General features: G+C 44.8%; 3 protein-coding genes across 3 annotated transcripts in view; 1 reads left to right on the top strand and 2 right to left on the bottom strand.

The window, feature by feature from the left end:
- Window positions 1-24,953, bottom strand: part of ctsz (cathepsin Z) — a 471,668-nt gene that overhangs the window by 290,876 nt on the left and 155,839 nt on the right. The gene's annotated exons all lie outside the window — the stretch shown is intronic.
- Window positions 1,603-2,394, bottom strand: LOC308335886 (AN1-type zinc finger protein 5-like; the record flags this gene model as incomplete). The annotated part of the gene is made up of 1 exon (XM_080793105.1): window positions 1,603-2,394. The coding sequence occupies one exon, from the start codon at window positions 2,392-2,394 to the stop codon at window positions 1,603-1,605; it is 792 nt and encodes a 263-aa protein (XP_080649231.1).
- On the top strand, window positions 6,074-19,633 carry npepl1 (aminopeptidase like 1). The gene is made up of 12 exons (XM_080792579.1): window positions 6,074-6,288; window positions 8,620-8,808; window positions 10,048-10,227; window positions 10,755-10,844; window positions 11,990-12,071; window positions 12,426-12,568; window positions 13,659-13,736; window positions 13,901-14,001; window positions 14,749-14,872; window positions 16,674-16,850; window positions 18,235-18,345; window positions 19,435-19,633. Exons 1-12 carry the CDS (start codon window positions 6,130-6,132, stop codon window positions 19,609-19,611), a joined length of 1,611 nt encoding a protein of 536 aa, XP_080648705.1. The 5' UTR covers window positions 6,074-6,129; the 3' UTR covers window positions 19,612-19,633.

Here is a 24,953-nt window from a genome sequence, read left to right as displayed (position 1 = left end):
GTCACTTTCACTTAAAGCGTAAAGTATAAGAACAATCCCGGCTATTTTCACCATATTAACGATTTGTATTTGCACTGTATATCCATAAGAGCTGTGAAAAAAAGGTACATTTTGCATCCAAGTATTAATTGTAAACTCGACAATAAACTTTTATATAATGTAATTTATATACTGAAATACTTGAGTATTAAAGGGGAGAGAGAATTAAGGAGATGAAAGTGAGCAGGGTTAGAGACAGTAGTGGAAAAAGTACTCAAAGGTTTTACTTCCTTGGTAAAAGTATAAATATTGCACTATTTGTTTGAAGGGGGAAAGAGGAGTTCAAACGTTTGAACACGTTCGCCCCTAATAATGACATTCCCAAACTAGGGAAGTCACGCAGAAAGTAGGTTCATATCAAATGCGATGAAATCAGATTAATCTACAAAAACAGTTCATCAGAGTTGTGGACAATATGAATATAAAATAAGTGAATGTAAGGTTACACGTGAACACTAGGGGTCGCCGTCCCCTATAGTTGACGTCCCAAACGAGTGAAGAGAGAGGAATGGTGATAAAGTAGTAGTGAGCAGGAGATTGAAGAGAAACCAACGTAAACGATGAAAAACGTCTGTGTGCGGACAAAGAAACGCCTCTTCACTGCATGGACTGTGCGGTCGATGTAGGCCTATATACACACAAAGTCAAGTGAGTGTAAGCAAGTAAATGTTATTTATAGAGGAACAATAAAAGCAAATCCATGTCAACAATAAAACAACATAGCAAGGAGACAGAAAACGGAAACAATCGGCCACTGGTGAAAATCAATATACAGGACTTTAATGTTTTCAAAGGCCTGTCTGAGAAGGTGGGTCTTTAAATCAATATACAGGACTTTAATGTTACAAAGGCCTGTCGGAAGGATCGCTAGTTCGTATCCCCGGACCGGCACGTTAAAATTACCACCGCTGAAGTGCCCTTGAGCAAGGCATTGAACCCCTACCATGAAATGTTCTATGAGCAGGGCCTGGCTGTAAACAAGTTCTTGAGCTTAGTCCAGTTACCCTGGGTAAACATAGTACCTTTCCTTTCCTTAGTCCAGTTACCCTGGGTAAACATAGTACCTTTCCTTAGTCCAGTTACATGGGTAAACATAGTACCTTTCCTTTCCTTAGTCCAGTTACCCTGGGTAAACATAGTACCTTTCCTTTCCTTTGGATGGGGGGGGGAACCCCTCCTTCCAAAAAAAAAGATCAATTAAGAAAAAAACAATAAAGAAAATGTCAACAAAGAAGAAGAAGAACAAAGCGGCAAAAACACAAAAAGCTCTCGGATGAAAAAAAGTCTCTTCCAGGAAAAACTTTCATGACAATAATCTTTAATAATAATAATAATAATCTTTAACGTAGGACGAAACGACACCGCTCGGAAAACACGACACTGAGAAACAAAGAACGCGACTCAAAAATTAACCTTTTTATCAATAAAAATCTAAAAACCTTCTCCGATTTAATTTTTTTTCCCGTAACAAAAAGGTAATACCTCGTCTCGTACCAACCGGTTTCAATTCATAATTAATTAATATTCACGGGGGGAGGGGGAGGGGGGGGGGGTTCATCATCATCATATTCTGCGGACCTTGTCGGCGACCACGGCCGGGTTCTCCTTGCGGATCTTGGCGGCCGCCTCGGCCTTGTAGTCGTAGGGACAGTCGTGCTGGTCCGAGTAGCGGTGCCGCCCGCAGAACTGGTTCCCGCAGCGGCAGTCGAAGCCCGCCAGGCCCACCTTCTTGCGGCACGAGGCCAGGAAGCAGCGGTTGGTCTTGGGCTTGGCGGGGGGGGGGCCGCCCCCCCCGGGGGGGTCTCTGGAGGAGGAATCGCTGCTGCTGCTGACCGCCGCGGCCGTCGCGAAGGCCGTCGTCGACGTTGTTGTCGTCGTCGCGACGGGCTGAAGGACGGAGGCCGGCACGTCCCTGGAGGAGACCGACGACGACGATGACGAGTCCGACGTGTTCTCCGACGTCTTCGCCGCCACCGCCGGCGTCTCGGCGGCCCGCCGCTGCTCGCCGGCGTCCTCCAGGCCGGCCAGGCTCATCTGGGTCATCTGTTGGGAGAGGGTCGACGCCCCCGGCTCCACGCCACCACCGAGGGCCTTGTTCACCGCCACGGCCTCAGAGGAGGACACGGAGGACACGGACCCTCCTCCTATAGCGCCCCCTAGCGGGGGGCTCACCCGGCCCGTGGTGGTGGAGGTGGTGTTGTTCTTGAGCCTGGACTGGTGCTCCTTGAAGCAGACGGAGCACATGCCGTTGGTGTTGGGCACGCCGAAGAAGCCGCATCCGTTGGAGCACGGCCGCGGGCTGGTGTTCTGCTCGGCGCTCGGAACCGGGCTGGACTGGTTGGTCTTCTGGGCCATGATGATGATGATGAGGATGACGACGAGGATGGATGGCGTCCACCTCCCGCCACGCAGACTGTAGCGGTTCTGTGTCGGGCTGTGTGTGAACTCTGAACTCTGACGTGAATATACCGGGCATATCAGCCGACCGCCGATACCAACGCTGAGCGTAGAAACCTCCGATGCATGAGTCGAGTGGTTTGGGTTATCTGTCGGGAGGGCGGGACCCCGGCGGAATATATAACGACGCGCGTATGACGTCACCGTGATGTCATCATCGTCGTGATTAAAACGGCACCGCTCACTTCCACGCGAGTGTGTTTTTTTTCTTTTTGAGGGCCGTCGTGTGACAAGCCAGAGCAGAGCCGTAGATTATACAGTTACCACAACTACGTTCACTTCTATAGAGCGTCGCAGTCCCTCCCCCTTTCAGAACAACCAGTGGGCCCAGTCCCTCCCCCTTTCAGAACAACGAGTGGGCCCAGTCCCTCCCCCTTTCAGAACAACCAGTGGGCCCAGTCCCTCCCCCTTTCAGAACAACCAGTGGGCCCAGGAAATGGTTCTCCATTCATTTTCCCCATAGGCTTTTCCTAAAGTATTTATTTAAAGGCGGTTACGCCGCGGACAAAGCCAACTCGGATCGTGACAAATCATGACAATGAACACAATGTTTTGGGGCAGATCAAATAATTTAAAAGAAGAAAAAGAACAAAAAATGTGTTATAACACTTTTTACACGTACGTTCAGTGTGTGTAGCCTACTGTACTGACTGACCCCAGGCCAGTGGCAGGTTGACTTCAGTATGTGTACTGACTGACTGACTGACCCCAGGCCAGTGGCAGGTTGACTTCAGTGTGTGTACTGTATGACTGACTGACCCCAGGCCAGTGGCAGGTTGACTTCAGTATGTGTACTGACTGACTGACTGACTGACCCCAGGCCAGTGGCAGGTTGACTTCAGTGTGTGTACTGTACTGACTGACCCCAGGCCAGTGGCAGGTTGACTTCAGTATGTGTACTGACTGACTGACTGACCCCAGGCCAGTGGCAGGTTGACTTCAGTGTGTGTACTGACTGACTGACTGACCCCAGGCCAGTGGCAGGTTGACTTCAGTATGTGTACTGTATGACTGACTGACCCCAGGCCAGTGGCAGGTTGACTTCAGTATGTGTACTGTACTGTACTGACTGACCCCAGGCCAGTGGCAGGTTGACTTCAGTATGTGTACTGTACTGTACTGACTGACCCCAGGCCAGTGGCAGGTTGACTTCAGTGTGTGTACTGACTGACTGACTGACTGACCCCAGGCCAGTGGCAGGTTGACTTCAGTGTGTGTACTGACTGACTGACCCCAGGCCAGTGGCAGGTTGACTTCAGTATGTGTACTGTATGACTGACTGACCCCAGGCCAGTGGCAGGTTGACTTCAGTATGTGGACTGTATGACTGACTGACCCCAGGCCAGTGGCAGGTTGACTTCAGTATGTGTACTGTATGACTGACTGACCCCAGGCCAGTGGCAGGTTGACTTCAGTATGTGTACTGTACTGTACTGACTGACCCCAGGCCAGTGGCAGGTTGACTTCAGTATGTGTACTGTATGACTGACTGACCCCAGGCCAGTGGCAGGTTGACTTCAGTGTGTGTACTGTACTGACTGACTGACTGACCCCAGGCCAGTGGCAGGTTCACTTCAGTATGTGTACTGTACTGTACTGACTGATCCCAGGCCAGTGGCAGGTTGACTTCAGTATGTGTACTGTATGACTGACTGACCCCAGGCCAGTGGCAGGTTGACTTCAGTGTGTGTACTGACTGACTGACTGACCCCAGGCCAGTGGCAGGTTGACTTCAGTGTGTGTACTGTATGACTGACTGACCCCAGGCCAGTGGCAGGTTGACTTCAGTGTGTGTACTGTATGACTGACTGACCCCAGGCCAGTGGCAGGTTGACTTCAGTGTGTGTACTGTACTGACTGCATGCCACCAAAATGTGGAACGCCCTACCAACAGTCATTAAGACATGCAAATCCCTTGAATGCCCTTTTCCCCTCATTGTATGTTTGGTTGTTTTTTTCCCTTTTTACCTCCTCTATGATGATTTCCTGTTTTGACGATATAGACGTGTATTTGTAGTCTCTGAATGTTATGATGAATTGAACAAGGTGGACCCTCTTTGTAAACAAGTGTAATGCTTTAGTGTCGTCCACGTCATGCAGTTAACAGATCTTGTATTGAGTTGTGCTTGAAATGTTGGCCTATATACTGTGATTCTGCAATCTGCTAATAAATCTTTCAATCAATTAAATCAATCCACCCTGTCACTGTACAACCATATCTGACACAAGACCTTATAGACGTATAAGAATATATGTATTGTATGTAATGGTTTCATTCAGTGATAAATTCCGCAATTTCCACAATTTCAACAATTTCCATTTCCGGAATTTCCGGAATTTCCATTTCCGAAATTTCCGCAATTCCACAATTTCCGCGAGGATAACTTTTCTTTTCAAAATTTCAAAAAACATGGGCTATAACCCATAGTTTTTTTCATTTTTTCATTTTTTTCAAATCCTCAAAAATGATGAAAAACGGCGTGCTATAGTATGCCGTACGATATGGGCTATAGCCCACGGTCCAAAATGAGAAACGAGGCTAACTTTTTTTTCAAATTTTCAAAAAACATGGGCTATAACCCATCGTTTAAAAAAAAAAATTCAAATCATCAAAAATGATGAAAAACGGCGTGCTATAGTATGGCGTACGATATGGGCTATAGCCCACGGTCCAAAATGATGAGAAACGAGGATAAGGCTTTATCAGACCAGAATTATATGACAATGCCATTAAAATGCTTACCAGTCGTTTTGGGCGCAAATATCTAATAATTAATGCCCTGCACATGGACAAACTGTTAAATCTGACTCCAGTTAAAAGGGCCATGGCATTTATTTTTCCCTTTTTTATTATTAATTTGTTTTGTTATTATTTTATTATATTATTTTATTATTTTATTATGAAGCCATTTTATTTGGTGTTAGGAACCCGTTGTGACAGCATGCCCTTGCTGACGTTAACATTTTCAAGGCTTCTTTGCTTGTAGACCTGAAACTAGCCGATTTACAAGCTCATGTGTGGATGTAGATCAGCCCCCTCAAGGAACCATGAGGGTCCCTGGATCACACCTTTGAGAGCCACTGCTTTAAATAAATACATAACTAATATAGACCATATTTGATCAAATTTAGGAGCCAAACTTTTTTGACAAGTGCACATGCACACGCGCATGTGTCCTCTTTTTGGTAATTCAGAATATGGTATGCCTACCTTGGAATCCACATGCAACGGCTTCCCAAGCCGTGCATGCCTATTTCCACTATAGGCTGAGGAAGAAATGCCACTTGACAGTTTTCAAATCAGCCTCATGGTGGCGCTACAACAGGCCAAGTTTCCACACACACACACACACACACACCCAAACTAATGTTTTAGAGGCCCACAAATGCGTCCCGGACCCAGTGTTTGGAAACTCACTGCCTGCCCTGCGTCAATATGTCCTCTCCTTCCTTCTTCACCACTATCCTTCCTCCTCCTATTAGCTCAGTTAGCTTAGCATCCTCTCCAGGGAGAGGGAAGGGATGACCTATGTGTCCTCTCCTTCTTTCCATGTCCTCCTTGCTAGCTGAGTTAGCTTAGCATCCCCTCCACTGCACTCCACGGCCCCCAGACAGTCAGTCAGTCAGACAGACATGCAGAAGATGGCGGCGGTGCAGCTGGACTTCCAGGCGTCCTGCGGGGCCTCGGAGCCTTCCAGCCGGCCTGTGCTCATCGTGGGCGGCCAGAGCAACCTGCAGAGCCTGGACTGGAGCCTGGTGAAGGGCAAGCTGCAGCCCGCGGTCAGCAAGGAGGTCAGATATCAATATTAATATTAATGTTAATATGTATTATATCATGACATGGCGTTGTGTGTAAAGGGTGACACGGACACACTGCAGAATGAATGGACAGGGGGATAATAGCATTAGCCTGCTAAAGAGCTGTGTGTGTGTGTGTGTGTGTGTGTGTGTGTGTGTGTGTGTGTGTGCGTGCGCGCGCGAGCGCACGCGTGCCGGTTGTCAAACTTTTCCAACTATGAAAAAAAAAGAGACCCTAGCTATTTTAAGGGTCCATTTGGTTACATGTGCAGCTCTCAGAGTTACAGACCTGCAGGGCAGACGTTTTCATGTCAAGGACCCCCATTTGAAAAGCTATTCCAGGGACTCCCATGATAGAAGATTTCTAGCAGTGATTCTCAACCCGTTTAAGTTCGGGACCCCCCAGTTTGACCTGCATTAGTCTACGGACCCCCATCCATCTCTGGGACCCCCAATTTATATATGGTAAAATCAATGTTGATGCATTTGTACACTCTCAGAGTTACAGACCCACATAAGGGTCCATTTGGTTCCATTTGTACACTCTCAGAGTTACAGATCCACATAATCGTAATTTGTTTTCCAAATTTTCATTTTAGCTGGGGACCCCCCGTGGAGCCCCCCCTCAAGGACCCCTGGGGGTCCCCGGGCCACACTTTGGGAACCACTGCTGTGGGCGATGAAGTGAAGTCCACGTGATTTGTGGTCAAAGTGCTGAAACAGCAGAAACTCTGGTGTGTTTTAGCCTAAATATGTCTACTGCTGCATTATGGAACACACACACACACACGTAGCATAAACACACGTGACTGTCTAGTGTTTTTATGGCCAGACTTCGTGCTGTCTGGGGTAATAATCTTCTTCCAAAGTTCATGGTTCCATCGTTGCTTCCTTGCGAAAAAAATGCCAATTAATTATTGTGTGAACGATGATGATGATGATGATGTCACCAAAGGTGGGGGCGGGAGAAAGAGTTGATGTCTGACTAGTCTCTTTTTTTTAATTTTTTTATCCCATGATTTTGTAACCCATTTTTCACCCCTGTGTCAATCATCTAATGTGATCCTGGGCTCTACACACCCTCCGCCAACCTAGTCCCCATATATGGGGGACAAGGGGAGACCAACCTAGTCCCCCATATATGGGGGACAAGGGGAGACCAACCTAGTCCCCATATATGGGGGACAAGGGGAGACCAACCTAGTCCCCATATATGGGGGACAAGGGGAGAGCAACCTAGTCCCCATATATGGGGGACAAGGGGAGACCAACCTAGTCCCCATATATGGGGGACAAGGGGAGACCAACCTAGTCCCCATATATGGGGGACAAGGGGAGAGCAACGGACTTGAACTCATGCTTCCTTCATGCCTGAGTGTCCAAGTTGCTCCTTTACACCTGACAGGGGGGAGTTTCCCTGGTTGGACGTAGCGCGTGGAAGGAACACGTTATTCCAACCAGTTCCTTTCCCCTCCATCAGGCGCCCCTGACTGGCCAGGGGGAGGCAGTTTAGAGACCAGGATTACTGCATGTTTTTTGTTAGGGTATACCTACCCTAGGGGACACGGGGAGAACATGCTAACTCCACACAGAAAGGCCCTTTCGCCAACCCCGCCTTCGGGTATGGGCACTGATGACGCGGTGCCTGACTAGTCTCAATGGGGTTTGTAATCCATAGGATTATTTTTCTTCTTTTAAACCCAAATAATTAATTGAATTGAACATTCATAAATAAAATCTATGTGAATTATTTTAACGGACAGTTCCGTGATATAAAGGTTTGTCGATGACTGTTTAGGTCTGACCGAGGGCGAACTGATAAAAGTGTTGACTTTGGTATCGTCTTATCTTGTTAATTAATTATACGTAGCTACACACCTGGTGTCACATTTATTAGCCTGTAGAGAGAAAGAAAAAAACCCAAAGGAGGAGAGGGGTGTAAAATCTCTCTCTCTCTCTCTCTCTTTCTCTTTCTCTGTACCTGAACCCTCTCTCTCTCTCTGTGTGTTCTAGGTATGGCAGGCCGCCCTCAGCGGGCTGACCCCCAACCCCACGGACAGCTGTCCTCTGTACCTGAACCCTCTCTCTCTCTCTCTCTCTCTCTCTCTGTGTTCTAGGTATGGCAGGCCGTCCTCAGCGGGCTGACCCCCAACCCCACGGACAGCTGTCCTCTGTACCTGAACCCTCTCTCTCTCTCTCTCTCTCTCTCTCTCTCTCTGTGTGTTCTAGGTATGGCAGGCCGCCCTCAGCGGGCTGACCCCCAACCCCACAGACGGCTGTCCTCTGTACCTGAACCCTCTCTCTCTCTCTCTCTGTGTGTTCTAGGTATGGCAGGCCGCCCTCAGCGGGCTGACCCCCAACCCCACGGACAGCTGTCCTCTGTACCTGAACCACGCCACGGTTGCGGCGCTGCCCGCCCGGGTCAGCCGCCACAACAGCCCCTCCTGTGCCCACTTCGTGTTCCGCCTGGTGAAGAGCTGCCTGCCCGCGGCGGGCGACGCCCGCTGCATCCTGGTCAGTGTCGTCGCCGTCACGGCGTCCCCGCGTGATTTCTAATGATTTGATCGGCCCAAAACATTGTGTTCATTGTCATGATTTGCCACGATCCGAGTTGTCTTTGTCCGCGGCGTAACCGTCTTTAAATAAATACTTTAAGAAATGCCTGTGAGGAAAATAAACGGCGATTTCTTTTCCGGGTCTCTGGAGGGGGCGGGACCGCGACGCTCTATAGAGCAGGGGCCAAATGAGAAACAGAAAATATTTTGGAGGGCCGGGCCAAAAGGCTGAACTTAATTATGCATAATATCAATTTTATTTCTATATAAATAGCAGTAAATGGCATTGTTTTGCAAAGCAATGGTAAACTAAATGTGAAACGTTTGACTCAAATTATAGGCAGAGTGACTATTTTACATCATGATGATGTACAATAAGAGCACCCCTCACTTCACATGGGTGTGATTTTTTTACTTGCAGGCTTGAGACGTTTCCTTTCCCAGTTGAAAACTATGTTTTTGTTTAAGTTGCAAGTCCTGTAAATACTAGCATTTTCTTTTAACAATGAGAACATTAGAGGTAGCTCTCTTAATAGTTCCATTCAACCCATGGTGCGCTGCTTACTATCGAGAGATGAGTGTTAAGTCACAACCATTAAACAACAACGTTCTGAAAACAATAATAAGCCAACCAGTGATGGTATTGTTGAGACTTGGCAGCCTGGCAGGCGCTGTATGTTGACGTGTGCACGTTCGGCGGGTTAAATAAAGCAATGAAGCATAATGGGATTTAACTTGTCCTCCTGCAAGGAAGTTTGGTAATCAAAGCATGCGCCTACCGTGTTGTGGAGCTGCACGCTTCATGGCTATTTGCATTCACCGACGTAGTCAACAATAAATCCAAAAAGCCGACATTTTCGCATTTGAGGGGGGTGAAGGAAGAAAGACAGGTTCTCAATCACACGCAATTCACGTGCACAGTTGACGTGCAGATTACGTGCACTGTGAGAATACATGGGCTTCAAAATAAAAGCAATGCGGTTTTAGTCCACCCATAAGGTAATTAGAAAGTATGTTTTATTTTCGGATTATCAAGTAATCTTTCACGGGCCGGTCAGAGTCAGCCGGCGGGCCGTATTTGGCCCGCGGGCCGTACAATGCCCAGGTCTGGTATAGAGTCTGAAACTCCTCTCCTCTCCTCTCCCCTCCCCTCCCCTCTCCTCTCCTCTCCTCTCCTCTCCTCTCCTCTCCTCTCCAGATGGTGTGTGAGCGCGCCGACGTCTTTGCGTCAGCGTGCGCCATCGCCCGGGCCTTCCCCATCTTCTCTCGCCGCTCGGCGGCCTCGCGAGCCGGCTCCAGCGTGGAGAAGAGGCTGGTGACCGTGGAGTTTGTTCTGGTGGGCCAGGACACCGGGCCCCTCACCCCCAAAGAACTACAGGTAGGGCCCCTCACCCCCAAAGAACTACAGGTAGGGCCCCTCACCCCCAAAGAACTACAGGTAGGGCCCCTCACCCCCAAAGAACTAGAGCAGGGGTGGGCAACTGTCACTTAATGCGGCCTGTGTGTTAATATCATATAGTATTGTATTGATTTCAGCTGTGTCTGCTATTCTTTACCCCTCTGTGTCTGTGTTGATGAACAACAGACATCTCTATTCTTTACCCCTCTGTGTCTGTGTTGATGAACAACAGACATCTATATTCTTTACCCCTCTGTGTCTGTGTTGATGAACAACAGACATCTCTATTCTTTACCCCTCTGTGTCTGTGTTGATAAAACGACAGACATCTCTATTCTTTACCCCTCTGTGTCTGTGTTGATAAACAACAGACATCTCTATTCTTTACCCCTCTGTGTCTGTGTCGATAAACAACAGACATCTCTATTCTTTACCCCTCTGTGTCTGTGTCGATAAACAACAGACATCTCTATTCTTTACCCCTCTGTGTCTGTGTTGTGTGTCAGTGTCTCTCCAACACGGCGGACGGAGTGAGGCTGGCGGCACGCATCGTAGACACGCCCTGCAACGAGATGAACACTGACCACTTCTTAGCTGTGAGTCACACTGTGTGTGTGTGTGTGTGTGTGTGTGTGTGTGTGTGTGTGTGTGTGTGTGTGTGTGTGTGTGTGTGTGTGTGTGTGTGTGTGTGTGTACACAATACACACAAGTTTAGTCGATTATCAGAAACGGACGGCTTTTCCTGGTTTTTACATATTTTACATATCAAATAGATTGTTAGAGATAAGTTTACAATGAGGAAAATATTGGGGTTAAGTTTCGGGCTTGGAATTGGATTAAAACAATTTATTTAATTGGAGTAAAACATAATTAAAACATAGTTTAAACGTAGTTTTGGGGTTGGAATTGGATTAAAACATAATTTATTTAATTGGAGTAAAACATAATTTAATCGTATTTTAAACGTAGTTTTGGGGTTGGAATTGGATTAAAACACAATTTATTTAATTGGAGTAAAACATAATTTAATCGTAGTTTTAACGTAGTTTTGGGGTTGGAATTGTAGTAAAACATAATTTAATCGTAGTTGCGTGTCGGTGTCCTGCATAGACAAATGGCTGATCTGTAAGATCAGCTGATCTGTAAGCTGCGGCATGTTGTGAGCTTGTAGATCTGTTATCTTTCGGCTTCAGGCTTAACGATTTAGAAAAATGGCTAAATGGCATTCATACAATCGTTGTGCTAAACTATTGAAGTTAACCCATTCTGAACGGGAACCCATTTTGGTGTTGGCATGATGTTATGCTTTAGCTATTGAAAAACAGCAGATCTACAAGCTCGTAGCGCGCCACCGAGTGGCGCGCTACGAGCTTGTAGGTCTGCTATTTTTGAAAAACCGAAGAACGACTGACATTTTTAGAATCTGATCTCAGGTCAGAATGGGTTAATCAGACCAGTGTGTGTGTCCAGTGGAAACCTCGTATGAATCTGATCTCAGGTCAGAATGGGTTAACTATATTTTTACATTAACCACCAGGGATCTGTATTAGAGACCCTCCTGTTTTATGATAGCCTCAATGTAACTCAACGTTAGCTCCAGGTCAGGGATGCCAGGTTTTGAAGTGAAACATGGATATTATTACTACCAGTAAGTAGTAGCTCTGTGTCGTTCTATGAGCTTGTAGATCTGCTGTCTCTCAATAGCTAAAGTATAACACGATGCTTAAATGTGTGTTTCCAGGAGATCAAGGCGGTGGGAACGGAACTGGGCATCACTCCAGTGATCGTCCGCGGAGAGGAACTGAAACAGCGAGGGTTTGGAGGTTTGTTTTTGTTTTTTTCTCTCCACTGTGGGGCGGCAGTGGATCAGCGGTAGAGTGGTCAGTTCGATCCTTCTGTGGACTCCACCAGAGTTAAGTGTCTTTGAGCAAGACTCTGAACCCCTGATTAGAGTTCTGGCTGATCAGGCCCTAACTGGGGCCCGATCAGATCTACAAGCTCATAGGCTATGAGCTTGTAGGTCTGCTATTTTTGAAAAATCAAAGAACGACTGACATAGAAACAGCTTTTTCAGAAAACTGTCAGGATGTATATGACATTTTGTAGAATCTGATCTCAGGTCAGAATGGGTTAACACCACCTGTTCCTCTGCCCCCCCCCCCCCCCCCCCCCCCCAGGTATCTACGGTGTGGGCAAGGCAGCGGTCCATCCCCCGGCCCTGGCCGTCCTCAGTCACACACCAGAGGGCGCCACCCAGACCATCGCCTGGGTGGGCAAGGGCATCGTCTACGACACCGGAGGACTCAGCATCAAGGGGAAGGTAGGAAGACTCCATCATGATACCAGCCATAGGGGCACGGTGGCACAGTGGGTAGTGCTGTCAAGGGGAAGGTAGGAAGACTCCATCATGATATACCATCCATGACTTATAGCACGTTATGTAGACGGCACTATGATTGCATTGTCTGTAGTCATAGCACGCCATAGTACATATGTATAGCATTGTATGTAGTCATAGTACATCTGCATAGCATAGTTAGTAGTAGTATAATAGTTTCATTATAGATATTCCACTGATACTTTCTTAGCTTACGCATGTTTCATGATAGATGTTTTTATGTGATGTATTCCCATGCTTTTTTGTTCTTGCTTAATGTAAGTCGCTCTGGATTAAGAGCGTCTAATAAATGCCTAAATTGTAAATTGTAAGGAGGGAGGAAAGGAAGGGAGGGAGGGAGGAGGTAGGGAAGGAAGAGAAAATCCCTCTGGAACTTATTTTAACAAATCTGTTAGGGTAGCAGTGTTTGTTTTTCCACAGCAAAGTTTAATTTCAGTTTTAGTCACCTGGAATGTGTTTGTGTCGACTAAATATCATTTAGATTTTTGGTCGACTAAATCTACAGTTGATTTAGTCGAGCTAAATATATTTTGGCGGGACTCGATGCCGTCGTAACGACTGCTTTTACACTTGCTGAAAATAGCAGATCTACGTCGGTGAGCCTATCTAACTTCAGCCACATCATCCGGGATAACTTCCGGTCCGTCACTAAAAGTGCTCCACTGCTATAAATCGCCGGGCGCTCTGATTTATTAACCCATTCTGACCTGAGATCAGATTCACACGAGGTTTCCACTGGACACACACTGGTCTGGTGAACCCTTTCTGACCTGAGATCAGATTCAAAAAATGTCAGTCGTTCTTCGATTTTTCAAAAATAGCAGACCTACAAGCTCGTAGCGCGCCACTCGGTGGCGCGCTATGAGCTTGTAGATCTGCTATTTTTCAATAGCTAAAGCATAACATGATGCTAACACCAAAACGGGTTCCCGTTCAGAATGGGTTAATGGATTAAAGATAAACCCTGGGGCGATCGCGGTGTTGAAAGAAAGTGTCGGTTGTGTTTCTCCAGACCTCCATGCCGGGGATGAAGAGGGACTGTGGCGGAGCGGCGGCCATTCTGGGAGCTTTCAAAGCCACCATAAAGCAGGTGTGACTAAACTTTAAACCCTTTTCCTCTTGCTTATTTCCTCCTTTTTTTTAAAACATGGTTTAACGGTTTACTTTGACGCATTCAGGACGCACGGGGTCTCCTTTTTTGGTGTTTTAAGCTCCTAGCTGTGAGCTTGTGGATCTGCTATTTTTGTCTCCCAGGGATTCAAGGACAACCTCCACGCCGTGTTCTGTTTGGCGGAGAACGCAGTCGGCCCGACGGCCACGAGACCAGACGACATCCATACCCTGTACTCTGGGAAGTAAGTATACTAAGTACACACTAATACACCCATACCCTGTACTCTGGGAAGTAAGTACACACTAATACACCCATACCCTGTACTCTGGGAAGTAAGTACACGAAGTACACACTAATACACCCATACCCTGTACTCTGGGAAGTAAGTACACTAAGTACACACTAATACATCCATACTCTGTACTCTGGGAAGTAAGTATACCAAGTACACACTAATACACCCATACCCTGTACTCTGGGAAGTAAGTACACACTAATACACCCATACCCTGTACTCTGGGAAGTAAGTATACCAAGTACACACTAATACATCCATACTCTGTACTCTGGGAAGTAAGTACACACTAATACACCCATACCCTGTACTCTGGGAAGTAAGTACACTAAAGTACACACTAATACATCCATACCCTGTACTCTGGGAAGTAAGTACACACTAATACACCCATACCCTGTACTCTGGGAAGTAAGTACACTAAGTACACACTAATACACCCATACTCGTATATGTTTACAGTATATTTCTACAGTGATGTGTCTAAGTGTCCTTGAGCAAGACACTGAAACCCTGATTGCTCCCGATGTGCTGGTTGGTGCCTTGCATGGTTTCCTCCGCCATCGGTGGGTGAATGTGTGTGTGAATGAATGGGTGAATGTAATGCACCATCTATGTAAAGCGCCTTGGATAAAGGCGCTATATATAAATGCACCATTCAGTATATATTTACAGTACGTTTCTTCTCTTCAGGACTGTAGAGATCAACAACACGGACGCAGAGGGCAGGCTGGTGTTGTCGGACGGCGTGGTGTACGCCAACAAGGACCTGAGTGCTGACATCATCCTGGACATGGCAACCCTCACCGGGGCACAGGTGGGTCCCTCGTTAACTCGCTGAACCTCGTTATAAGATGCTGACATCGTCCTGGACATGGCAACCCTCACCGGGGCACAGGTGGGTCCCTCGTTAACTCGCTGAACCTCGTTATAAGATGCTGACATCGTCCTGGACATGGCAACCCTCACCGGGGCACAGGTGGGTCCCTCGTTAACTCGCTGAACCTCCTTATAAGATGCTGACATCGTCCTGGACATGGCAACCCTCACCGGGGCACAGGTGGGTCCCTCGTTAACTCGCTGAACCTCCTTATAAGATGCTGACATCCTCCTGATGTCAACCCAGGACATGGCAACCCCTCACCGGGGTTTCTCGCTCAAATGTTTTCAAAAAACATTTTTGAGAGCAATGTTTAGCTGTAAATGACATTGTGTGTGTGTGTGTGTGTGTGTGTGTGTGTGTGTGTGTGTGTGTGACTGTGTGTGTCTGTGTGTGTGTGTGTGTGTGTGTGTGTTTGTGTGTGTGTGTGTGTGTGTGTGTGTGTGTGTGTGTGTGACGTGTGTGCGTGTGTGTGTGTGTTTACATCATGGCTGTCATGTTGGAAACGGCAGTAAATCAAGTGGGGCGCAGCTGGTGCTCAGAGGGTCTGATTAGGCAGAGGTCTGTTATAATAAATAATAATAAAACTTTATCTGTATAGCACCTTTCATGACATGAAATGCAGCTCAAAGTGCTTTACAGAAAAATGGAGAATAAAAGAAAAGCAAGGCAACAACATTAAAAAACAAGCAGTAATGCAATACAGTGAGGACATGAATAACAAAAAAATAAAAGATCAATTAAAAGCAATGTTGTAGAAGTGGGTCTTGAGCTGAGCTTTAAAAATGTCTACAGAGGCTGCCTGACGAAGGTACAGTGGGAGTTTGTTCCATGCCGACGGCCCGTAGAAGCAAAAAGCTGCTTCCCCATATTTTTTAGTTGCCATTTTTTTTGGCAAAGCGAGCAGGCCAGCAGTGGAAGACCTTAGGGGGCGGTTTGGGACATATTTAGGCAGGCAGTCATGTAGGTAGGAAGGTGCGAGACCATTGAGAGCTTTATAGACCAGTAAAATAATTTTAAAATCAATCCTAAAAACAACCGGAAGCCAGTGCAGTGATGCCAAAACTGGAGTAATATGTTCTCTCATCTTAGTTCTAGTTAAAACTCTGGCTGCTGCATTTTGGACAAGTTGTAATCTGTCAGTCGTTTTCTTAGGCAGTCCTGAAAAAAGTGCATTGCAGTAATCAAGCCGAGAAAAAACAAAGGCGTGGATTAGCGTTTTTGCATCGTCCAAAGACAAATAGGCTCCGATTCGTGCAATATTTCTAAGGTGAAAAAAGGCAATCTTGGTAACATGATTAATGTGTGAATTAAAATTCAATTCAGAATCAATAATAACCCCCAGGTTGTACTGTTACTTTCTACAGTCAGGTTACCAAGTCTGCTTATTATTGATTCTTTCTGCTCACTAGAACCGATTATGAGAACTTCTGTCTTATCCTCATTTAGCTTGAGAAAGTTCTCACTCATCCAACATTTGATGCTAGACAGACAGGTCAACAGCGGGTCTAAAGCACAGGGATCATCTGGAGCCACAGAAAGATAAAGTTGGTTATAAAGCGGTCTGTTATGACTGACCGGTCTGACCTACAAGCTCGTAGGTCTGCTATTTTTTTGAAAAATCGAAGAGCGACTTGACATAAAAGATTTTTTTTTTTGTTTTTAGAATCTGATCTCAGGTCAGAATGGGTTAAAAAAAAAAACCTGTGGGGTTTGTTTCCTCCTCTTCCTCCTGCAGGGCATCTCCACGGGGAGGTTCCACGCCGCCGTGATGACCAACAGCGAGCAGTGGGAGGCGGCCTGCGTGCGCGCCGGGCTGCGCAGCGGAGACATGGCCCACCCGCTGGTCTACTGCCCCGAGCTGCACTACAGCGAGTTCACCTCGGCCGTGGCCGACATGAAGAACTCTGTGGCCGTGAGTTTATCATGTCCATGCTTTATTATTAAGATCATTCTGACCGGGAACCCGTTTTGGTGTCAGCATCATGTTATGCTTTAGCTATTGAAAAATAGCAGATCTACAAGCTCATAGCGCGCCACCGAGTGGCGCGCTACGAGCTTGTAGGTCTGCTATTTTTGGAAAAATCGAAGAACGACTGACATTTTTAGAATCTGATCTCGGGTCAGAATGGGTTAATCAGACCAGTGTGTTGTCCAGTGGAAACCTCGTATGAATCTGATCTCAGGTCAAAATCATCTTCTGCTATGATTGTACAAAAGCATTATTCAACCTGTTCTGTTGTACTGTTCTGCATGTTTCTACACCATACTGTCCATGCCTAACAACAGGAACAAACTTTTCAGTATCACCCGTATATTGCTTCCAAAATCATCGGACTTATCCTACACCCACACTTTCTGATATGAACAATAAGGCCATCACACGACTAGCACTCTCCATATCAAATGACACTGACCATCCTCTGTATCGTTTCTTTAACCTCATGCCATCTGGACAAAGATACAGAACCTTGCCATGGAAAAAGGTCCGTTTCAGTAGGAGTTTTGTCCCCTCAGCCATCGCGGCATTAAACAAACTGCCCCGCCGATAGGATGGTTCTGTACACAGCTTGTGGGGACCTCATGTTTTTCAAAAGAAATAGCAGACCTACAAGCTTGTAGCGCGCCCCCGAGTGGCGCGCTACGAGCTTGTAAGGTCTGCTATTTTTTTTTTGAAAAATCGAAGAACGGCTGACATAGAGAAACATAAGCTTTTTTTCAGAAAACTGGATGTCAGGATGTAGAAGACGTTTTTAGAATCTGATCTGGGGTCAGAACGGGTTGTTAAGACGTGAAGAACTCTTGTGGCCGTGAGTGGGTTCATACTTTATCCTCCCTTCTCGGGCCGGGAACCCCTTTTGGTGTTTTACCCCCTCAGGCCGGGAACCCCTTTTTGGGTTCTGTACAGTAAAAAATTATGCTGCTATATAAATATTTGAAGTTTTCTTTCGATTTTTCCTTTATTTATTCCAAGAGATAAAGACGGAGGATATTTCAATGACTGTTCATTAAAACCCCTTTTGGTGTTTTTTAAGCATCATGTTATGCTTTAGCTATTGGAAAAATAGCAGATCTACAAGCTCATAGGAGCTTGTACGTAGGTCTGCTATTTTTGAAAAATCGAAGAACGACTGACATAGCAAACATAGCTTTTTCAGAAAACTGTCAGGATGTAAAAGAACATTTATAGAATCTGATCTCAGGTGTGTGTGTGCGTGTGCGTGTGCGTGTACGTGCGTGTGCGCGTGTGCGTGCGCGTGTGCGTGTGTGTGTGTGTGTGTGTGCATGTGTCTTTCCAGGACCGTGAGAACGCCCAGAGCTCGTGTGCAGGCCTGTTCATCGGCTCCCACCTGGGCTTCGACTGGCCTGGAGTCTGGGTGCACGTGGACATCGCCTCCCCTGTGCACGCTGTGAGTTTACACACACACACACACACACTACTGTGGTGTCTGGGTGCACGTGCAACGTGCACGCTGTGAGTTTACACACACACACTACTGTGGTGTCTGGGTGCACGCGCAACATGCACGCTGTGAGTTTACACACACACACACACACACACTACTGTGGTGTCTGGGAGTCTCACTGTCTCACGACAGGGATTTTGGTTCAACTTGAGACTCTCTGAGTCAACATGGATAGACTGACTGACGTTGTGGTCTCGTCTCCACCAGGGGGGGCCACGGGGCCTTGGGGTTGTATTTGTATTCATTTATCCAGCACAGTATAAAAACAACACAGTGAACTTATAAATATTTTAAAGGGTACATATGAGGGTATACGAGGCCTCTAATGATAATGAAACATTGTACATGTATAGATATAGAATATACAGTATATATAAAACATGATCAAAACAAACAAAACAAAAACGCAACAAGAACATGATTAGATCTTTTTGGTTAGATGTTAGTTCAGAGATGGAGCAACTTTGACGATGGTGAGTGGCCACAGTATTTCCACACTCACTCCAGAGGGGCCACAGTGCATAGTACAGTCGTAGCAAAAGTAGCTGATCTACAAGCTCAAGACGCGTCGCAGTTTTGAGCTTGTAGAATGTAGATCGTCTATTTTTGCTATATTATATTTGAATTGAAGACCTGAATATTTTTTTGCCATTTTTCAATTGGAAGCCTGAAAAGTAACCTTTTTATTATGTTAACTTTATACACCGTTAACATAACTACATTTAGACACAAAAAGACAGGAACATTTTAATACTAGTAGTCATTAAGTACTAGTCATTTAATACATGTCATGAAGTAATTCAAGCGGGTTTGGAATTGTAAACAGCTGAAATCAATACTATATCAGTATTCTGATATTAACACACAGGCCGCATTAAGTGAAGGTGGGGGCCGCATGTGGCCCCTGGGCCGCCAGTCGCCCACCCCTGTGTTAGATGTTCTGTTCTCGTCTCCACCGTGCAGGCCCAGCGGGCCACAGGGTTTGGGGTTGGATGTTCTGACGCTGTGGTCTTGTCTTGTCTCCACCACCAGGGCGAGCGGGCCACAGGCTTCGGCGTGGCTCTCCTCATGGCTCTGTTCGGCCAGGCCTCAGAAGACGCCATGCTGAACCAGGTGTCTCCACTGACCGTCTCCAGGTCCAGCGCCACCTCCTGTTCCTCGGGGGAACACCGCGCGGAGAGGGACTGCAAGAGGAGACGACTGGTGTAGAAAATAAAATCATAAAACGGTCTACTTGTGTTAAGCGATTACTGCCACAACACAGCCCTCACTCTTCTTAACGCAAAGTGCTCCACAATCATGGTCTAATTATACAGCAGTGGTTCTCAAAAAAAAAAGTTTTAATTCCAAGGACCCCCTCCGGGGGGCATACTTAGTTTAGACTAGTCAGTGGTTAGACATGGGTTAAGGTTAGGTTTAGGTGTGCTGCCTCCCGTGGGAGGTTAGGTTTAGGGTGAGGGTTTGAGATAGGTTGTAGTTGTAGGACTAATTGACTGGTCTAACCAATGACTAGTCTAAACCAAAAACTGTCTAAACTAAGTACTGCACCCGCTGATGGAGGGGAAAGGAACTGGTCTCTATACTCTAAACTGCCTCCCCCTGGCCAGCTGAGCCGGGGCGCCTGATGGAGGGGAAAGGAACTGGTTGGAATAACGTGTTCCTTCCACGCGCTACGTCCAACCAGGGAAACTCCCCCCTGTCAGGTGTAAAGGAGCAACTTGGACACTCAGGCATGAAGGAAGCATGAGTTCAAGTCCGTTGCTCTCCCCTTGTCCCCCATATATGGGGACTAGGTTGGCGGAGGGTGTGTAGAGCCCAGGATCACATTAGATAATTGACACAAGGGTGAAAAATGGGTTACAAAATCGTGGGATAAAAATTAATAAAAAAAAATATATATAGACTCCAACATTCTTCCCGTCTCCTAATAATGTTACCGCCCACCTCACGCAGATTAAATAGGGTGACCAGATGTCCCTCTTTGCGTGGGACAGTCCCTCATTTCCAAGACTGTTCAGGCGTCCCACAGATTGAGACCCTGTCTGTCCCACATTGTGACTGATGATGGCAGGCAATTGCATCAGTGTTCAAATGCCCTAATAGTTTAGTCCCCCAATAGTTGGCCTTCTGTTCTAAAGCTCTCTCATTGTCTCTTCCTGCAAGATGTGTTTTTAAGCCTGTTAAAATAGCATACAAATAAAAAAATAAAGCATGATTTTAAAACAAATAGTGAGACACCAGAGGAGTTTATAAATGATAGCCAATAGGCCTATATGCTCGAATATGACATCAAGGCATTTAATAGCAACTCAAGTAGGCCTATAGTATCGCTTGTGTGGGACAAGTGGGATGGGGGGACTTGTCCCACATAAGCAATACTGTCCCTCAAATGAGCAGTTTGGATCTGGTCACCCTCACGCAGACACAGGAAGTAAAGCAAAGTTGGACCCATCTTGCTAATTCTCCTCTTGGCTATCGCCCAAGTATGGGTACCAGGAAACTGCTAGGAAGTTAGGAACAATACTACAAAGGAACACAACGGTGAAGTAAAACCTAATTGGCCGTATACTATACAGGACCTGATGTATCACTACAAAACGTTTGGTTACGAGTCATTTAAAGCCCGGAATTCAAAACGTTCTTGAGTAAAAGTACAAATGTGTTGGTGTCAAAATGTACAGTAAAGTACCACAGTAGAGAGTACTCATTATGCACAATGAACATTCTCACAAGTTTTTCACAAATGTATAAAATGCATACAAATCTTTTGCAAATAAGCTGATCTACAAGCCCACAATAATGTGTTACATTGCAACAGAGTTTGACCCAATTGTAAACTGGCTATTTGCAAATGGCTGAAATGAGATGGTTAGTGTATGTTTTTGTAATACCAATCAGTTAGATAGTAACCAAAGTTTTCAAATGTGACTACATTTGGCTGAGGAACTGCCATTGGATTTTGTTAATTGATTGAATACTTTATTAGGCAACATAAATGCAAACAGCACAATGTACAGTCAGGCATTTCTGTCCAAAAAAGGATTTCACCGAAGAAAGACCTTGCGGCCTTGTTTCCATTCGGGTCCTATCCACTCACACATGACATGAATAATAAGTTAACACAGTAACAGTAATAGTGATATAACAATAATAATTTAAGGCAACATATACATTTCCTCTAAACATGAAATATACAGTATTCGCAGGTTGGGGGCCGAAGGTTAATCGGAAGGGGATTATTCGCACAAAGCGGCTGATGCGATCACCTCCTCCTCTCCCTTTGACTTGCTGACAGGTGAATTTTTAGGCCTGTCTTGAAGGAAGCCAGTGATTTGTTCATGTCATGAAAGCAGCTTCAAATGGAGATATTGCTTGTTCAGTTTGACCCTGCAGTTCTGGATTGGAGATATGGTTACTTTTATAGAGTTTTTATAGAGAGTATATTGTCTTGCAGAGAAACAGCGAGTTGAGCAAACGGGTTTGAAAGGTTCACTTCTGTGGTCTCTAACATTACATCTATAGCTACATGTTTAAGCATTTATTTCATATTTACATGTCTTCTGTGGTCTCTAACATTACACCTATAGCTACATGTTTAAGCATTTATTTCATATTTACATGTCTTCTGTGGACTCTAACATTACACCTATAGCTACATGTTTAAGCATTTATTCCATATTTCCATGTCTTCTGTGGTCTCTAACATTACACCTATAGCTACATGTTTAAGCATTTATTCCATATTTACATGTCTTCTGTGGTCTCTAACATTACACCTATAGCTACATGTGTAAGCATTTATTTCATATTTACATGTCTTCTGTGGTCTCTAACATTACACCTATAGCTACATGTGTAAGCATTTATTTCATATTTACATGTCTTCTGTGGTCTCTAACATTACACCTAGCTACATGTTTAAGCATTTATTCCATATTTACATGTCTTCTGTGGTCTCTAACATTACACCTATAGCTACATGTTTAAGCATTTATTTCATATTTACATGTCTTCTGTGGTCTCTAACATTACACCTAGCTACATGTTTAAGCATTTATTCCATATTTACATGTCTTCTGTGGTCTCTAACATTACACCTATAGCTACATGTTTAAGCATTTATTCCATATTTACATGTCTTCTGTGGTCTCTAACATTACACCTATAGCTACATGTTTAAGCATTTATTTCATATTTACATGTCTTCTGTGGTCTCTAACATTACACCTATAGCTACATGTGTAAGCATTTATTTCATATTTACATGTCTTCTGTGGTCTCTAACATTACACCTAGCTACATGTTTAAGCATTTATTCCATATTTACATGTCTTCTGTGGTCTCTAACATTACACCTATAGCTACATGTTTAAGCATTTATTTCATATTTACATGTCTTCTGTGGTCTCTAACATTACACCTAGCTACATGTTTAAGCATTTATTCCATATTTACATGTCTTCTGTGGTCTCTAACATTACACCTATAGCTACATGTTTAAGCATTTATTCCATATTTACATGTCTTCTGTGGTCTCTAACATTACACCTATAGCTACATGTTTAAGCATTTATTTCATATTTACATGTCTTCTGTGCATGGTCTCTAACATTACACCTATAGCTACATGTTTAAGCATTTATTTCATATTTACATGTCTTCTGTGGACTCTAACATTACACCTATAGCTGCATGTTTAAGCATTTATTTCATATTTACATGTCTTCTGTGGTCTCTAACATTACACCTATAGCTACATGTTTAAGCATTTATTTCATATTTACATGTCTTCTGTGGACTCTAACATTACACCTATAGCTGCATGTTTAAGCATTTATTCCATATTTACATGTCTTCTGTGGTCTCTAACATTACACCTATAGCTACATGTTTAAGCATTTATTTCATATTTACATGTCTTCTGTGGTCTCTAACATTACACCTATAGCTACATGTTTAAGCATTTATTTCATATTTACATGTCTTCTGTGGACTCTAACATTACACCTATAGCTGCATGTTTAAGCATTTATTTCATATTTACATGTCTTCTGTGGTCTCTAACATTACACCTATAGCTACATGTTTACGCATTTATTCCATATTTACATGTCTTCTGTGGTCTCTAACATTACACCTATAGCTACATGTTTAAGCATTTATTTCATATTTACATGTCTTCTGTGGTCTCTAACATTACACCTATAGCTACATGTTTAAGCATTTATTTCATATTTACATGTCTTCTGTGGACTCTAACATTACACCTATAGCTGCATGTTTAAGCATTTATTTCATATTTACATGTCTTCTGTGGTCTCTAACATTACACCTATAGCTACATGTTTACGCATTTATTCCATATTTACATGTCTTCTGTGGTCTCTAACATTACACCTATAGCTACATGTTTAAGCATTTATTTCATATTTACATGTCTTCCGTGCATGGTCTCTAACATTACACCTATAGCTACATGTTTAAGCATTTATTCCATATTTACATGTCTTCTGTGGTCTCTAACATTACACCTATAGCTACATGTTTAAGCATTTATTTCATATTTACATGTCTTCTGTGGTCTCTAACATTACACCTATAGCTACATGTTTAAGCATTTATTCCATATTTACATGTCTTCTGTGGTCTCTAACATTACACCTATAGCTACATGTTTAAGCATTTATTCCATATTTACATGTCTTCTGTTAGCCCTGGTCCAATGCTTACAGCGAGTGTCTCTCCCTGACGCCTTGTGGAAGTACCTTCCACGGCCCACTGGTCATATTTCCACTCCCGTGCGCTGTTTTTTTAATACCAGCAAATAAACAAAACGACGTAACCACTTACCGAAATAAAGCCTGCTAGACCTTGGTAAAAGTCTATTCTCGACCCTGGGAAGCGTCTCAGGTCCCCAGTTTCTCTCTAAAATGCACTTTGTGCCATTTTAATAACGCAATGTACCCTGAATTTAAGTGAGGTAACGCTATCCTACACCCGCGAGTCGCCAGTAATGTGATCCTGGCGGTTCGCGAGTGTAGGATAGCGTTACTGTAGTTAAATTCAGGGTACATTGCGTTATTAAAATGGCACAAAGTGCATTTTAGAGAGAAACTGGGGACCTGAGACGCTTCCCAGGGTCGAGAATAGACTTTTACCAAGGTCTAGCAGGCTTTATTTCGGTAAGTGGTTACGTCGTTTTGTTTATTTGCTGGTATTAAAAAAACAGCGCACGGGAGTGGAAATATGACCAGTGGGCCGTGGAAGGTACTTCCACAAGGCGTCAGGGAGAGACACTCGCTGTAAGCATTGGACCAGGGCTAGTCTTCTGTGGTCTCTAACATTACACCTATAGCTACATGTTTAAGCATTTATTTCATATTTACATGTCTTCTGTGGTCTCTAACATTACACCTATAGCTACATGTTTAAGCATTTATTTCATATTTACATGTCTTCTGTGGACTCTAACATTACACCTATAGCTACATGTTTAAGCATTTATTCCATATTTCCATGTCTTCTGTGGTCTCTAACATTACACCTATAGC

This window comes from Protomyctophum bolini (assembly GCF_963924005.1).
Source record: "Protomyctophum bolini genome assembly, chromosome: 20".
Lineage (NCBI taxonomy): Eukaryota > Metazoa > Chordata > Actinopteri > Myctophiformes > Myctophidae > Protomyctophum > Protomyctophum bolini.
The sequence above is the reverse complement of the archived record's forward strand: the minus strand, read 5'-3'. Positions and strand labels throughout refer to the sequence as shown.

What these genes read in the sequence shown, in the direction of transcription:
- npepl1 (XM_080792579.1), top strand. Translation starts at nt 6,130, where the DNA reads ATGCAGAAGATGGCGGCGGTGCAGCTGGACTTCCAGGCGTCCTGCGGG. An exon ending in CATACCCTGTACTCTGGGAA is followed by an intron (nt 14,002 to 14,748) that starts GTAAGTATACTA and finishes TCTTCTCTTCAG; the next exon opens with GACTGTAGAGATCAACAACA. An exon ending in TCGCCTCCCCTGTGCACGCT is followed by an intron (nt 18,346 to 19,434) that starts GTGAGTTTACAC and finishes CTCCACCACCAG; the next exon opens with GGCGAGCGGGCCACAGGCTT.